Source organism: Onychostoma macrolepis, chromosome 04 (assembly GCF_012432095.1).
Source record: "Onychostoma macrolepis isolate SWU-2019 chromosome 04, ASM1243209v1, whole genome shotgun sequence".
NCBI lineage: Eukaryota > Metazoa > Chordata > Actinopteri > Cypriniformes > Cyprinidae > Onychostoma > Onychostoma macrolepis.
The window spans coordinates 16,910,033-16,925,618 of NC_081158.1; the positions used below are offsets into that span (position 1 = coordinate 16,910,033).

The window sequence follows — 15,586 nt, forward strand, 5'->3', positions numbered from 1 at the left end:
CAGCCTAAAAAATACGTCTTGCAGATGTAAATGCAGACGTCAAATAGACGTCTCAGAGATGTGCGTTGTGCTATCAGGGTCGCAACATATGCTTTCATCAACTTTTACAGGTTACATGACGTTGATTGTAGCTATATGGGCGCTTAGTTTTTCTTGTTGTTTAATACACTTGGCCAAAATCTCAAATTAAGCGCTTATACACAGGATATTTAAAACGTACATTGTATATTGGCTAGACTGCAAATAACCTACTTCTTCTCCGCTCTTCAAGCACACAAAAACATAGCCATTACAGATGTAGTGTTTGAGTAAAGAAAACGCTGTACTATTCAAACATCAGTTATTTATTTACCCTTTCATTGCGAAAAAGCCGATATGTGTCTCCTCCAGGCTGTGCGCGGCGTGTAAATCTGAATGGAGGCGGGTGAAGTTACGAGGTTTCACTGAGAGCTTGATGATCCAATGGCGTTACGAAGTTTTACACGTGAACAACATCTGAATCCACGTAACGTAAAATAATTAAGTTAGATGATTATAATTTTATGTTATGTGAGGTCTTTTATTTATTTTTTTGCGATTATTTTGCGGTTAAATGACGAATTATGCAGGATCACAAAAAAATGCGACATTTTGCTTATTTTGCATTGTATTCAGCGATCGCGGAATCGCGAAAAACTGGAGGGACTGGTTAACCCTTAAATGCATGAATGATTCGCCAGTCATTATTACATATTCGGGTCTTTAGCGACCCGGATCTATACATCTAGCAGGGATGGATCTCTAACTGCTGCAATAGCAAAAAAAAAAACTCTCTTGATATTTTAAGAACAATTGAAGAATACAATAAAGCATATTTCGTTACCTTTTGAAACCTAAAAGGGTTAAATTTGAGCAGATGATTTTACCATCGCTGTCATGGTCAGCGCGCACTTCCACAGTACATGCAGCATCTGCCTCATATTCTTGATATCTCAACCATATTCGCAAAGATATCGTTTTCAGTGACTTCAAAATCAATATTTTGATCACTGGCAGCTTATTCATCACATCCACCATCAAATGACAGTGACATTTATATCTCACTGCATACAGTAATTGCTCTGCAGTAAAGCCATTCAAACCAGTTCAATTTTTGCTGATATTGTTTTGTTTTATGCCTGCCATAATTATGAGTGAAAAATCACGTCACCATTGTGTATCAAACAGTGCCACCTTGAGGAATAAAGATGCATTGCATGTATTGAGTCATCAGATATATAAAAAAGTTGCGCAGAAAAAAATACTTACACATTTACATACCTCGGGTCTCTAGCGACCCTATACTCTTTTTACAAAATTTTTTTAATCATTTTATTATTTTTTTTCTTGTAATATTTTTTATATTGAATAGAATGAGGAATACTAAGAAAGTTGATGTCTAACTTTAAAAAATGAAGGAGGGAGAGGGTAGAGAATGATCTCCTGAGTCACTAAAGTCCCGAGTATGCATTTAAGGGTTAATGTGTCTGGTCTTGGTGAATTCAATGATGAACTGCCTTTAACTGAAAATTGAGAGTTTACTATTGTCCTTTTGCATTAGCTACACACTATTTTCCTATTAGATACTGTAAAGCTGCTTTGACACAATCTGTATTGTTAAAAGTGCTATATAAATAGAGGTGACTTGACTTGACTTGACCTGACCTGACCTGACATGGTGGAACAGATCTGCTACACTTCTGCTGCGGCAGAGCAAGTACAGAGACTTGCTACTGCCAATACATCCACAGGCATGCTGCTACGAGCATGTAAGAAATACTGCTGCTGCACATACAGTGTAACATATATGAAATTACCCCCATATATAACATACATGTAATTACCCTGTAGCTGATCCATACAGGTGGAGCTGGGGAAGGTGGAGGCTTTCTGCTACAGCAAGCACTAGCCAAGTATTTGAATGTTGAGCAGCAAGCTAATTGGCTGCTAATATGAAAATAAACTTATTGGATTGCGCCATATAGAATTTCATGACAAAACTTTGGATTTAGACAGACATATAAATCGTATATTTTAGACAGTTTACGTTTATATTTAATTAGCTGGACTTCTGACTTTAAAAACGTTTAAATATACATATCTTACATGACAGCAGACAAATATTTTGGAACTTCAGAAATATTTTCAGAATTTTTGGGCAAGGAAAATATTGACAGGATCATATATTTAGTCTATTTGTCTGGAATGACACTTTGTGACCCTTCAAGGGTGCAAAAAAAAGGCCATTAGGACTTTTCCAAAATTGTCAGTCTATGCATTAGGTGGGGATATTTTGTCAAGGACTATTTCTGCAGGTTATATTGTTACATCATTAGGTGCTGACAAGTGACTGTATTTATGAGTGAGTCATTGACTCATTCACTTAACCAGTTTGTTTAAAACTGATTCTTTCACGAATGAAACTCAATGAAACTTTATCTTTCTTTAATAAAAATGCATGTAACATATCGGTAAACCATTTTATTTTTTTTTCTTTGAAGTATTTGTCTTTACAGTCTCAATGTATCATATTAAGAAGAAGAAAATAATACATTTAATTGGACTTTTGACTTTCTAAAATATATTGAAATAGTGACAAATTCTCGGTAATAAAACTGCCATGCTATCATTGCATTTTCTTAGATCATCAGAAATCATGAGACAATAACAAATGGACCTGGGTGGGGATAATGCACTCTCACAGATTTATTTCACAACAAACATTTTGTATATAGATCTAACCCTTTCTGCTGTGAAAATACTGAATACATAACCTAGGAGAGAGGCTACTTCCCAGAGACCATTTCCAACCTATTTTGCCCTCATTTTCCCATCCACTCTGTCTCTGATGGCGTTGTGTATGTGAGACTTCAGGAAGGGGCAAAGTTTATCAGCACCAAGCTGACTGACAGCTCAAAGTAAGCTGTAACTCTATCCACCAAATTAGATTTCTTCCCAAACCGTGTCAGACCTGACAACAGAGGAATTCTCTTTCATACATATTACTAGGGATTTGCAGCCCATTTCATTCTTAGACCCAGCTTATTTCTCTAATATTACATATTTCTCAGTGAAATCTGTTGCTCAAGATGAAAAAAGTAGGACAGGATCTGATTGTGATTGGATTGCAAAAAACGTGCATTACATACCAGTGGATTGTGAAAGACTACTCCCTTTTGAAAAGCCATCGGCATCTGCTTTCGTGGGGGGGAGTTTTTGAGAGTGATGTGGTGGCTGATGGTCAATTTCACCCTTCAGAGTAATGGTAATGCTTCTTTTAAAAATTGCAATTTGCTAGTGCACAAACGTTAAAACGATTTGTATCACTCCGCGTTTGCACGTATTATACAGAAGAATTCCAGTTGGAAATTCTGTTTCTGCTCACTCAGTTTGGGAAGTTTAGCTCACATGAGAGTAGACAAATGCGTTTATACTTTATTTTAAGGTGTCCTTGTTACAGTGTAACAGAGTAATATTAATTAACTACATGTACTTACTATATGGTTAGGGTTAGGATTAGGGTTTGGCTTAGAGTTACTTGCATGTAAATATGTATTTTCTTTTGTTATTATAATGGTAAGTACATGTAAGATGTGTAACAAGGACACCTTAAAATAAAGTGTTACCACAAATGCTTTATTTGTTCATTAGTCAATGTGAACAAGCTAAATGTGACTTTCAGTTTTAATTGATCCACCAGTGTTGAACATAAATTTGAAAAGACTGTGAACATTACCTCACGTGAGAATGGAGAAATATTTCTGAACTTCGAAAATATTTTTGGACACAAGTTTTTGATATATATTACCTCATATGAGAGCAGACAAATATTCCTTCTTCTTCTACTTATAGAATCCAATGTGTAGGCAAAATTTTGCTTTCATTCTTAGTTGATCCAGCATTTAACATGAGTTTGAAAAGGCCATACTATGGAAGCCCGTTTCCGCCACTGAATAAAAAAAAAGGTTATTTCGAGTTATAAAGTCAGAATCGCGCGTTTATATCTCACAATTCTGAGAAAAAAAGTTTACATCTCGCAGTTCTGACTTGATTTCTCAGAATTGCGACTTTATATCTCACAACTATGACTTTATAACTCGCAATTGCGAATTTATATCACGCAATTCTGAGAAAAAGTATTTTTGAACTTAAGAAATATTTTTGGAATTTTTTTGGGTTAGGAAAAGGAATAGAATTACAGGATGAAAGATATGGAAAAAGAGGAGAGTACAAAGGAAAACAACTATTTTCTATTTAACCGAAATTACACTTTCTTTCAAGGACTTTTAAATGTGCAAAAATAAACGGTAAAAGTAATCTCTTTTGGTTTTAAATTTAAATATGTCCGATTAAGATATTCTAACACTCCACTCCCACCCATTAGTTTCTCATTCTGAGCGCGAGTTCAGCTCAGTTGTTAATATTTCATGTGCCCTTTGAAGCGAGGCAGTTAAGAGCACTCAGGATAATCATGCTCAGCCGAAGATGAATTCTTGCTCTGTGCCACCTGCGACAGTAAAAGCTTCATTCTGGAATTTAGGGTAAAGGGCAGAAAGCAGGCCTGAGTGAAGTAAGTCACAAAAGGCACTCAAACTGACCTACTGATGAAGTTTGCATAGTATACATCTTAACTAGTATACAAAATTAGAGTCAGTAAGTTATAATAATGTGCAAAAGACACCTGGATGCTTTATAATTTCTGACTTTTTGAAGCGTGCATCTGTGCATTTTGTTTAGAATTTTTTAGTGTAAAAAGTTGTGATGAACTAAAGCTAACATAAAAACATAACATAAAAAGTATGCCACAGAGGTATGTGGTATCAAGACCCATCTCTATACTGATGTCTTATTAGATACTTCAGTAGACACTATTATAGAATTAGGCAATAATACATGGACAATCAGGGCTCAGATTAACTGCTTTAATTACAATGAAGGTTAATTCATGAAATATTCCTATACTAGCACTATAGCCTCAAGATATAAAGCAGTAGTAAAACATAGAGCATACGTTTGTTTTTTTGTTTAAAAATAAGTTTTTATAATACTTATTTTTACACTTTAAAGCTAAACTTAAAAAAAAAAAAGTGTTAGTATATCCTATTGTACTTCACCTCACATTTTGTGCTTGGAATGAGAAAAAGACAAGATATTGTGCAACAAAAATACAAATTCAGAGAGCTTTTATTTTTTACAGCTTCAATTTTTGTCCAGTGTTTCAAAACATAAAAATAAATACAGCTATGTCATAAGAAATCCAGTGTCTTTTGTTATGAAAAATGGTTTAAAACACCTGCAAGTCTTTTTTCACTGCTGTTTCTTTGGAATATGAACCATGAACTGTCATTTAATTACAAAATAAAACACATTCATTTTCATTTCCTTGAGTCTAAGGGCTATGTCTTCACAGTTCAAACATTATTAAACATCGCCACTGAATATTGTCAAAGTTGAACAGTGTTTTTAATAGACTTTTAGTCTTGTGTTTTGGGACTACAGCACCATAGAAACCCAAATTATGAACTCTGCAAAGCAAGTACAAAACATTTTTGATTTAACCACATTGGATAAAAAAATCTTGCATTAAATGTTATTAAAAATGCTTTTCAATGTACAAATGGCCTTAAAATATTACAATTTCCAAACAACAACAAAAAATATACATCTACACAGTAATTACATGAGAAAGGTATTAGTTAAGAGACGGATCTCCTCAATGAAGACGGGCCGAGCCGGGCACTTGGTGAAAATTTCAGCATTCCGTGATTTACTTTTCGTAATCAGAAAATGTCTCTACACAGTTCCAGCCTTGTGTGATCGTGTGCACACTTGCACAGCTTTAAGAAGCACTAGTGGTAAAACGTACAAAATTACAAAAAAGCCTTATGTGTCTCTTCAAGTCCACCTGTCACTCGGTCAGAGCTTGCCGCTCGGCATGCTGGGAGGGTTGTAGTCCCACGTCTAGTGGTTTGGCACAGTTTCCATATATCCTCGCTGACCCAGTCTTGCATATTTATTTACATGCATTCCCTTTTCTTTCCTTATCATTCGTTTAACGAGCAGATGTCTGCATTAATACTGTTCTCCGATGGAGCCTGGACCCCAGGGACATGCTGGAGAGCAAGGTGCACCTATAGGGAGGGTCTTTGGGTAATCCCTCTTCACTTTCCACCTTCCTCCCATTGTCAAGGGCTGATATTCTCCCCTCACGAGGGCAGAAGTTCCTCAGGTTTCCTGCTGGGTCAGATTGATGTTTCATTACTGCCGCTGTAGTGAGCAGAAGGGAGAGAAAAGGAAGGAGGATACATGCGGGTTAGAAGGGTGTTTGGGCAGAAATACAGGCCAAGTACAGCAGCCGCATGCCACAAGAACAACAGGTGTAAAGAAGACGTTCATTGTTTCGACACACATGCTCCAGAAGACACAAAGAGCTGAACAGAATTGGAGGGCTCAGGTTTCAAAAACATGCAAAAACAAATGGCAGTTTATTTTTAAAAGGTGTTATTTTATCAAATTTTTAAATATATAATGCAGAGATGTCTGGCACCACTACCGAGTTGAAGAGAAAAAAAAAATGGTAATATATCAGTCTTTCTTCAGTATCGCTATTATCAATTAAATTCAGAGTAATTTCTTTACATTCTAACATTTTACAATATGGTCTCATATGTTAACAATCATCTACTCACCCTCATGTCGTTCCAAACCTGTATGAGTTTCTCTCTTATGTTGAACATAAAAGAAGATATTTTAAAGAATGCTGGTAATCAAACAGCTGTTGGTCCCTATTGACTTCCACAGTATTTCTTTCCCTGCTATGGAAGTCAATGGGGACCAACAACTGTTTGATTCTTTTAAAATTCTTCAAAATATCTTCTTTTGTGTTCGATATAAGAAAGAAACTCACATATAAATGTGTAAATGATGACAACATTTTCATTTTTGGGTGAACCATTCCTTTAATATTAGTTAATAAAAATATAATTCAGTTGTAGTTCAGATTAGATTAATGTTAACAGATACAACTTATGCTCTTAAAAATGTAACAGCAAATGTTCAAATTAAAAAGCTACCAAATTTTATATTTAATTCTAGATGATGACAAAATGTATTTCACTTTTTAAACATTTCAAACATTAGCTTTGTTTTTTTCTGGTATCAAGAATTGTGAAATTTCACTGGCGTTAGTAACTACTGTAAATTTGATACTGTGACAACCCTAATGCATTTTATAATCAATTACTAAATTCTACTACTAAAATAATGCTTTTATTTTTGTGATAGATATAAAAAATAAATTTAAAAAAAGTGTTGAGTGAAACAAGATGGACTACAGAAAGGTGTCTTACTCAGAGTCTGACTGGTTGCCGCCGTTAACAGTCCCTGATCTCAGATTCATGACCATGCCGTTCTGCTGCTCTCGAGGTGGGACGGCCAGCCGTTGAGGGGGCTTGATTAGGACATTGTGGCCATTGCCCCCATCGTTAGAGGCTATAGAGGGCGCTCTGGAGGAGATGGTGGGTGGGTTGTAGTCCGATAACTTCTCCCTAAGTTTGTTTTTCATGTTTTTGTCTGTCAGTGGAGGAGGATAATTGATCTTATTCTTTAGAATACCTATGAAAAGAAAGTACGTGGGAATATTAGTATACATGTAGAATGTATAATCAAAATTTGACTTGATGTTAGCTAACTCTCACCCTTCCTCTGTTCAGGCTGGTGGTTGCTGTTGGCTTGGATGGAGGCTGTTGGGTGGTCTTTGTCCTGAGTGGTCTCTCCAGTGTGATTGAGTTTATTTTCCTGATGGAGCTCCACGTTAACTTTAGTCTCCACTCTCAGTCTCTCTGCCCCTCCGGGATCTTCACTGTCACTGGCTGTCATGGCTTCAGTCGGCCAGTAAGGCTTCACATGATTGGACACAGTGTCCACTGAGACACAGAAGAAGGGGTTAATGTTATTTGACACTTCACTTAACTTGTAAATGCATCCATCAATTTCAGATTTCCGTATTTTAATGCAATTCTAAAGAAAAAATACCTTCTCTTGTACCCTTTGGAGTGCTGTGTAGTGGTTGTCTCTCATTATTCCACTTTGGCTTCATGTCCATGTCTTCATCTTCACTGTCGGACGAGTGAGAGGAGGCGTATGAGCTGCTGTGTTCATCCACGGAGAGCTCGCTGTCCGAATCGGAGTCTGAATGCACACAAATTTATGTCAACTATTTATTTGAGGTGACATACACCAGCTAAGAAACAGGTTTGGCAGTTCACAAATATAGATGTCACACTACATTGCGCTTGTCTATATGTGGATAACAGGCAGTAAATATACATATTAGTGTTGTCTTGGAAAAGTTTTTCAACTTTTTCTTTTACCATCTGCTTTAGTGCCGTTACGGAAGAGTGAGCCATCAATGTCAGTGTGTCCGGCTTTAGCATTTCCAGATGAAACGCTGGGCTTCTGACCTAAATCATCCCTGTGTAGGAGTTAAAGCAGGAGAATGAGAGACATACAAGACAGATGCCAAACACATGACCTCTAGTTGCAATGAGTTTTAGATTGCAGTGAAAACTAAAAATGAATAACCCATTTATGACTGACTTCATATCATCTGGCTCAAATTCTTGTTGTCATAAAAAGTTAGCGTGAAATTCCTTTCAATAACACAATATCACTAGTCTACACATTGAATGTTTAAATTATACACTACTTTTCAAAAGTAGAAGTCTCTTATGCTCACCAAGACTGCATTTATTTGATCAAAATATAGTAGAAACAGTAATATTGTGGAAATATTAATATAATTTAAAACAACTGTTAATATATTTTTTAATGTCTCTCTTTTAAACCAGTGTAATCAATTTCCACAAATCAGTGTCTCCGAACTGTGTCAATAAATCAATTCAAAATGTGACGCAATGATTTGTTCACTAAAAAAAGATCATGTGGGTCCCCTAATGGTATTTGATCAACTTTAAAATGTTTAGTAAAACTTACGTAAATATGTATCTAATTATATGTAATATATATATATATATATATATATATATACATTTTGCTGTTTATTACTATGTACTGTATTTTTATACTGTAGCATGAAATGAAAAGGTTAAATATCATGCTTTCTATTGCTTATTTTGGTAAATATTCTACTGAATTATTATTATTTTTAAATTGATTTTTATGTTCTTTTACTTTACACATTTTGGATCTGCTTGGAATGGCAACAATGGCTGTTTGAGAGCAAATACTTATCAAAATGCTGAAACCTGATTATTTAAATTAATTAATTAACCTATATTTCTCAGTCCTACTTAGTGTTATTTTAGCATTATTTATATAGCATTTAGTAATATTTTGAATTATCCATTATTGTTTTTTGTTTTTTTACTTTAAGTTTTAGTTATCAGTTGTTGTTTTGTTTTTTTTTGTCATTTTATTAGTTTTTGTTTGTTTCTAACTTATTTCTATTTAGCTTTACTCCTATTTCAGTTTTAGTACTCAAGTATTTATATTTAATATTAATTCAACTTTATTTGAATTGCCAAACTATTTTTAATAGTTTTAATCTTAGTTTAAGTTAAGAATAACAACACTGGTCATACTGTGAGCTAATTAGTTGGCCATTCTGTTATTATGCTATTGAGGCTAATTGTGCTCACAAGATAGCATACAACATTCCATAATATTGAATCCTGTCAACAAATTCATATTATTTACACATAATGATACATGCTTTGAAAATTAAATATATATACACAACATTCATGCGAATACATGCAGGAATGTGTTTTAGAGTTTGTGTACATGATCGCAGCACTGCAAAGCAAAGCAGAAGCAATGCACCTTTGCTCATGCATATGAAAAGAGAAAAGTCATTTGAATAAAATAGAAAGTTATTAAAGTGTTATCAAGCAGGTTGAGAGGAAGTGAAATGTTAGATAATGAGAGCGTAGCGCCGTGCCCCAGCAGTAGCATGTTACCTGTGCGTGTAAGTAAGGTAGCTGCTGTGACTCTTGGCTGACCTGACTGTGCTCTCCAGAGACACCGTCGACTCGCCGATGGCCGAGCGGTACAGCATGCCGTCCTCCATGTATGTGTTATTACAGTTCAATGTACGCTAAGGACAAGGAAAGAGCACAGTACTGTAAATCAAGGAAATAATACATTTCCGAGGGCTAGACCACTTCACAGCTTCATTTGATACCAAATTACGTTAAATTATTTTCTGATTGCTTGCAAATGACTTAAATGACTTATTAATTTGCTACAAGATGAACTGACATTTAAACCAATCTCAACTGCTGTTTCTAGACCTGTGAAGAACAATAAATGTGTAAATATTTAATAACGTAAACATGTTATAGTAACTTACCGTCAGTAGGGTGTTACGTGTGGCGTTGGACTCATCAGGTAATGGTTTCTTTCCCGTAAAAACGTTTTTCAGATTTTTCCTCACCTCTTTATTGAACACGATGTGAAAGAAGAAAATGAATATGCCCTGAAAAACAAACAAGAAATTGTTTGTAAAGGGATAGTTTACTAAATAGTTCCTGGTAGCCACTGGCTATAATACGGAAAAAAAATACTATGGAAGTCAATGGCTACCCAGCAGGCACACGACATCTTAAGACACTGATATTTGGTTAAATTTTGGTTGCGACATTGTCCAAAATTCCATGTCAGTTCAACGTCTAATGTCAATGTTAATTTGATGTCCAGTACTGACGTCAGCTGATGCTGATATTTATAGTTTTTAGGTTGTGTAACCAAACTCCAACGTTAAGTCAACGTCAAATTGGTGTCAAATACTGACGTCAACCCGATTTTCATTCTTAACTTTCTTCCAAATATCTTCTTTTGTGTTCAGCAGAAGAAAGAAACTCATGCAGGTTTGGAACAACTTGAGGGTGAGTAAATGATGACAGAATTTTCATTTTTGGGTGAAAAATCGGTTTTCAAATTAAATGTTTAGTTTTCAATTTTTGCTATTTACTTTTGTAGAATTTTTTCAACATTTCTATTTATTTTAGTTTAGTTTTAGTGTTTGCAATTTTATTATTTCAACTTAAACTTTTAATTTCAACAAGTTGCCAAGGCAATATTTCAAATTTTTACATTTACTAAGTCTACGTTTTTCATTAATATATATATATATATTAATATTACAGAGGTTATCTTTTACTTTTAGTTAACAATAACAACACTTGTTGATGTATTAAACACATCCTGCATCTGCACTGCGGTCTGCGAGATTTCTGTACACAAGAACACAAATAGAGGTTGTTTGGCGCTTTTGCATGTATAGCGAGCCTTACTATGAGCGATAGTTAAAGTGATGCTTGCCTTATTAGTCTGTTTTGGAAAAACTGAGGTCAAGAATAGAACAACTGTTACCTGCAGACAGCTGAAGATGGCAAACAGGTAGTGGAAGGTCATGACATTACTGTTAACAGCCATCAAACCCAGCAGCCAGGTGGCGCTAATGAGCAACAGGAGCAGAAAGGCCATCCGCAGAGCAGGACTGGAGCACATGTAGAAAACCACAATAAGTACCATATTTCATAAAACAATCCTCAAAAATGCTCTCAAGGGAGAGGGTAATACTGTCTTACATGACTCCAGACTTTTCATAGGAACGTTGCCTACGGCCACACGACGCCTTTGCCGCCAGCACAAAGATAATGATGTTGACCTGTTAAAGGATTGTTTGTGACATATGATCAGCTGAGTATGGAGAATGGAACGAGACGGTTAGAATGATGAACAAATGATAAGTAGATGGACTTACCAGCACCACTAAAGCGATGGGTCCTGCAAAACTCCAGATGAGGGTGTCGTGGACGGACAGCCAACAGAAGTCAGGGTTCCCATATCCTTGAGGATCCAAACCCACAGCCAAACCTGATGGGACACAAACATCAACATAACTTTCACATCATATTAAGAAAACATACTGTTGTGGGTATTGTTAAATACTTGCTATTCAGAGTTCAGAGTGCTATTAATGTGTTTCTATGCTGTTGAGGTTGTTTGGAGTTGCCAAGGTGTTCTGACTGTTTTCTAAGCATGGTGCTTTAGTGTCCTGAGCATAGACTGTAAAAAAAGATGGACAATGTGTCTTCCTTCCGCCATCCCATGTATGGTCGGTATTGCGCCAGTAGCGTAATTTGGAGCCTGACATCGTGTCTACACCAGACGCGAGTAGGGTTGCCAACCATCCCGTATTAGCCGGGACGGCCCATATATTGGGCTCAATTTATGTGTCCCGTTTCTGCTAACCACTGACTGACAACAGCAGTGCTGATTAGAGTGCTGATCACTTGAGAATGATCACAGATACCTGTCAACATCCAGTCACGGCCACCCTCACGCAGTACAAGTTAAGTAAATCAGAAATTGTGAACATAACTGTTCGAGGAAGGCTGCGCCATCCTCTGCCGGCAGGTCACTCCCGCCTCACAGCAAACGGCGCTCACGCTAACGCCAATTCCATACCTACGTGTTTTGACTTCGTTTTGGTGAATACAAACAACGTGATTATTTTTCATGAGTCCAACATCCAGCCGCGCAAGAGACGTGATCAGTATGAAGTCGTCTTTCAATGTTGTTAAATAGAGAAAAACATTTTACACATTTCTTTTGAAACACAAAATGACCAATAAAAAAGTGTCAAGCACTAAAAGCAGCCCATATAATCTATAAGTTGTCTTAAATTGAAAAATACGCATTTTCATATACTAATGTGTGTGTATATATATATATATATATATATATACAGTGGGGAAAAAAGTATTTAGTCAGCCACCAATTGTGCAAGTTCTCCCACTTAAAAAGATGAGAGAGGCCTGTAATTTTCATCATAGGTATACCTCAACTATGAGAGACAAAATGAGAAAAAAAATCCAGAAAATCACATTGTAGGATTTTTAAAGAATTAATTGGTAAATTCCTCTGTAAAATAAGTATTTGGTCACCTACAAACAAGCAAGATTTCTGGCTCTCACAGACCTGTAACTTCTTCTTTAAGAGGCTCCTCTGTCCTCCATTCGTTACCTGTATTAATCGCATCTGTTTGAACTCGTTATCAGTATAAAAGACACCTGTCCACAACCTCAAACAGTCCAACTCCAAACTCCACCATGGCCAAGACCAAAGAGCTGTCAAAGGACACCAGAAACAAAATTGTAGACCTGCACCAGGCTGGGAAGACTGAATCTGCAATAGGTAAGCAGCTTGGTGTGAAGAAATCAACTGTGGGAGCAATTATTAGGAAATGGAAGACATACAAGACCACTGATAATCTCCCTCGATCTGGGGCTCCACGCAAGATCTCACCCGTGGGGTCAAAATGATCACAAGAACTGTGAGCAAAATCCCAGAACCACACGGGGACCTAGTGAATGACCTGCAGAGAGCTGGGACCAAAGTAGCAAAGGCCTCAAATCCTGCAGTGCCAGACGTGTCCCCCTGCTTAAGCCAGTACATGTCCGGGTCCGTCTGAAGTTTGCTAGAGAGCATTTGGATGATCCAGAAGAGGATTGGGAGAATGTCATATGGTCAGATGAAACCAAAATAGAACTTTTTGGTAAAAACTCAACTTGTCGTGTTTGGAGGAGAAAGAATGCTGAGTTGCATCCAAAGAACACCATACCTACTGTGAAGCATGGGGTGGAAACATCATGCTTTGGGGCTGTTTTTCTGCAAAGAGACCAGGACGACTGATCCGTGTAAACGAAAGAATGAATGGGGCCATGTATCGTGAGATTTTGGTGAAAACCTCCTTCCAATGCAAGGGCATTGAAGATGAAACGTGGCTGGGTCTTTCAGCATGACAATGATCCCAAACACACCGCCTGGCAACGAAGGAGTGGCTTCGTAAGAAGCATTTCAAGGTCCTGGGTGGCCTAGCCAGTCTCAGATCTCAACCCCATCGAAAATCTTTGGAGGGAGTCCGTGTTGCCCAGCGACAGCCCCAAAACATTACTGCTCTAGAGGAGATCTGCATGGAGGAATGGGCCAAAATACCAGCAACAGTGTGTGAAAACCTTGTGAAGACTTACAGAAAACGTTTGACCTCTGTCATTGCCAACAAAGGGTATATAACAAAGTATTGAGATTAAATTTTGTTATTGACCAAATACTTATTTTCCACCATAATTTGCATTAAATTTTTTTCTCATTTTGTCTCTCATAGTTGAGGTATACCTATGATGAAAATTACAGGCCTCTCTCATCTTTTTAAGTGGGAGAACTTGCACAATTGGTGGCTGACTAAATACTTTTTTGCCCCACTGTATATACATATATATGTACACACACACACACACACACACACACACACACATATATGACCCCCCCTCCCCCCCCGGAATGCCATTGTCCTGTATTTTCGCTTTCTGAAGTTGGTAACCCTAGACGTGAGTGGTGCGATGCAAAGCGACAAAACACTGTAGAACCCATTATAATCAGCGATGCTGTCTACACTGGATGTGGCGCGGCGCAACAAATCCCCAACAGTAAATTGATGCCGCGTTTATATTTATGACGTACTGACACAACGTTCAAATGAGTTTTAACGGTTGCTTTGTCACATCTAGTGCAGACAGACTTTAGCTGTTGCGACGCGACACGACGCGACAACTGTCATGTCCTGTATAGACACGGTGTGAGTCTGCGCAGTAGTGATCGTGAGGTGGAGCACGGTATCACAATCCTGCCCAAACTCCCACAAACCCAATCTCAAACACTTAACCATGATGCCACATCCCGCTTTTTATAGCATCAAATAACTAAAAGCAAACTTTTTAGAAAAACGAACACTGGAACATACATCAGTGTGATAAGAACTACCTGAAATGATGGGAACCATCTTTGGGAAAAAAAAAAAATATTTGAAGTGTAATTAGATTTTTTTTAGTTTGGCTTGCGTCCCATTTGTTTACATGGAGAGGACAGAGTTTATAACCCAGCCAGCCACCAGGGGGCGATTGAAATGTTTTGACTTCACTTTTTAGGACATGTGAGTCACACTTGGTCCTGAATGATTGCTATGGCCCTGTTCCAAATTACACCCTAAACCCTCACAGTCTTCCTCTGAGTCCACACTTTTGTGACGTAATGGCGCTTTGACTGTTGGGTAGAAATCTGCTGTAGAGCTTGCCTCATTTCAGGTTCAGCAGAAGTGTGCAACGAGGGATAATAGCTGGTGCAAAGGGGGCGCATGCAAGCACCCTTCTGAAAGATAAAATGACAAATGGGACACCTCGGTCTCATGGACTTAAAAGACACATGCACTTGGCGGCCAATGTAAGTTCGCAAGGCCGCAGGTGCACATGAAGTGTGCCATTTGGGACTAAGGTTTTTGGGCGGTTGCTACAGCTTTACTATGCAGTTAAGGTGTTCTAAGTGGTAGGTAGCATTGCTGTGTGCCTGCCAGGTAAGGTAAGTGTGATCACTTAGAAAAGTAACAGCATACTTCTCCTCTATAAGCAGGACAGAGCAGGATAAGGTACACAATGAAGTCTGTTAAAATCCCTAACCAATAGTATGAGCAATGAATTACAGAATG

At 37.3% G+C, this 15,586-nt stretch overlaps 1 protein-coding gene across 5 annotated transcripts in view; it reads right to left on the bottom strand.

Moving 5' to 3' along the window:
• Nucleotides 1-5,184: 5,184 nt before the first annotated feature.
• celsr1a (cadherin EGF LAG seven-pass G-type receptor 1a) overlaps nt 5,185-15,586 on the bottom strand; it is a 97,374-nt gene continuing 86,972 nt past the window's right edge. For 2 of the 5 annotated variants that reach the window (XM_058773764.1, XM_058773761.1), the window contains 10 exons: nt 11,807-11,919; nt 11,631-11,710; nt 11,413-11,539; nt 10,391-10,516; nt 9,999-10,135; nt 8,391-8,491; nt 8,053-8,208; nt 7,716-7,943; nt 7,368-7,632; nt 5,185-6,252 (listed from right to left, as the gene is read on the bottom strand). In XM_058773764.1, coding sequence (XP_058629747.1) covers nt 6,225-6,252; nt 7,368-7,632; nt 7,716-7,943; nt 8,053-8,208; nt 8,391-8,491; nt 9,999-10,135; nt 10,391-10,516; nt 11,413-11,539; nt 11,631-11,710; nt 11,807-11,919 — 1,361 coding nt within the window. In that variant the 3' untranslated portion in view covers nt 5,185-6,224. Of the gene's footprint in view, nt 6,286-7,367; nt 7,633-7,715; nt 7,944-8,052; nt 8,209-8,390; nt 8,492-9,998; nt 10,136-10,390; nt 10,517-11,412; nt 11,540-11,630; nt 11,711-11,806; nt 11,920-15,586 lie in introns of all 5 variants that reach the window. The other 3 variants (XM_058773765.1, XM_058773762.1, XM_058773763.1) reach the window with 2 other exon arrangements.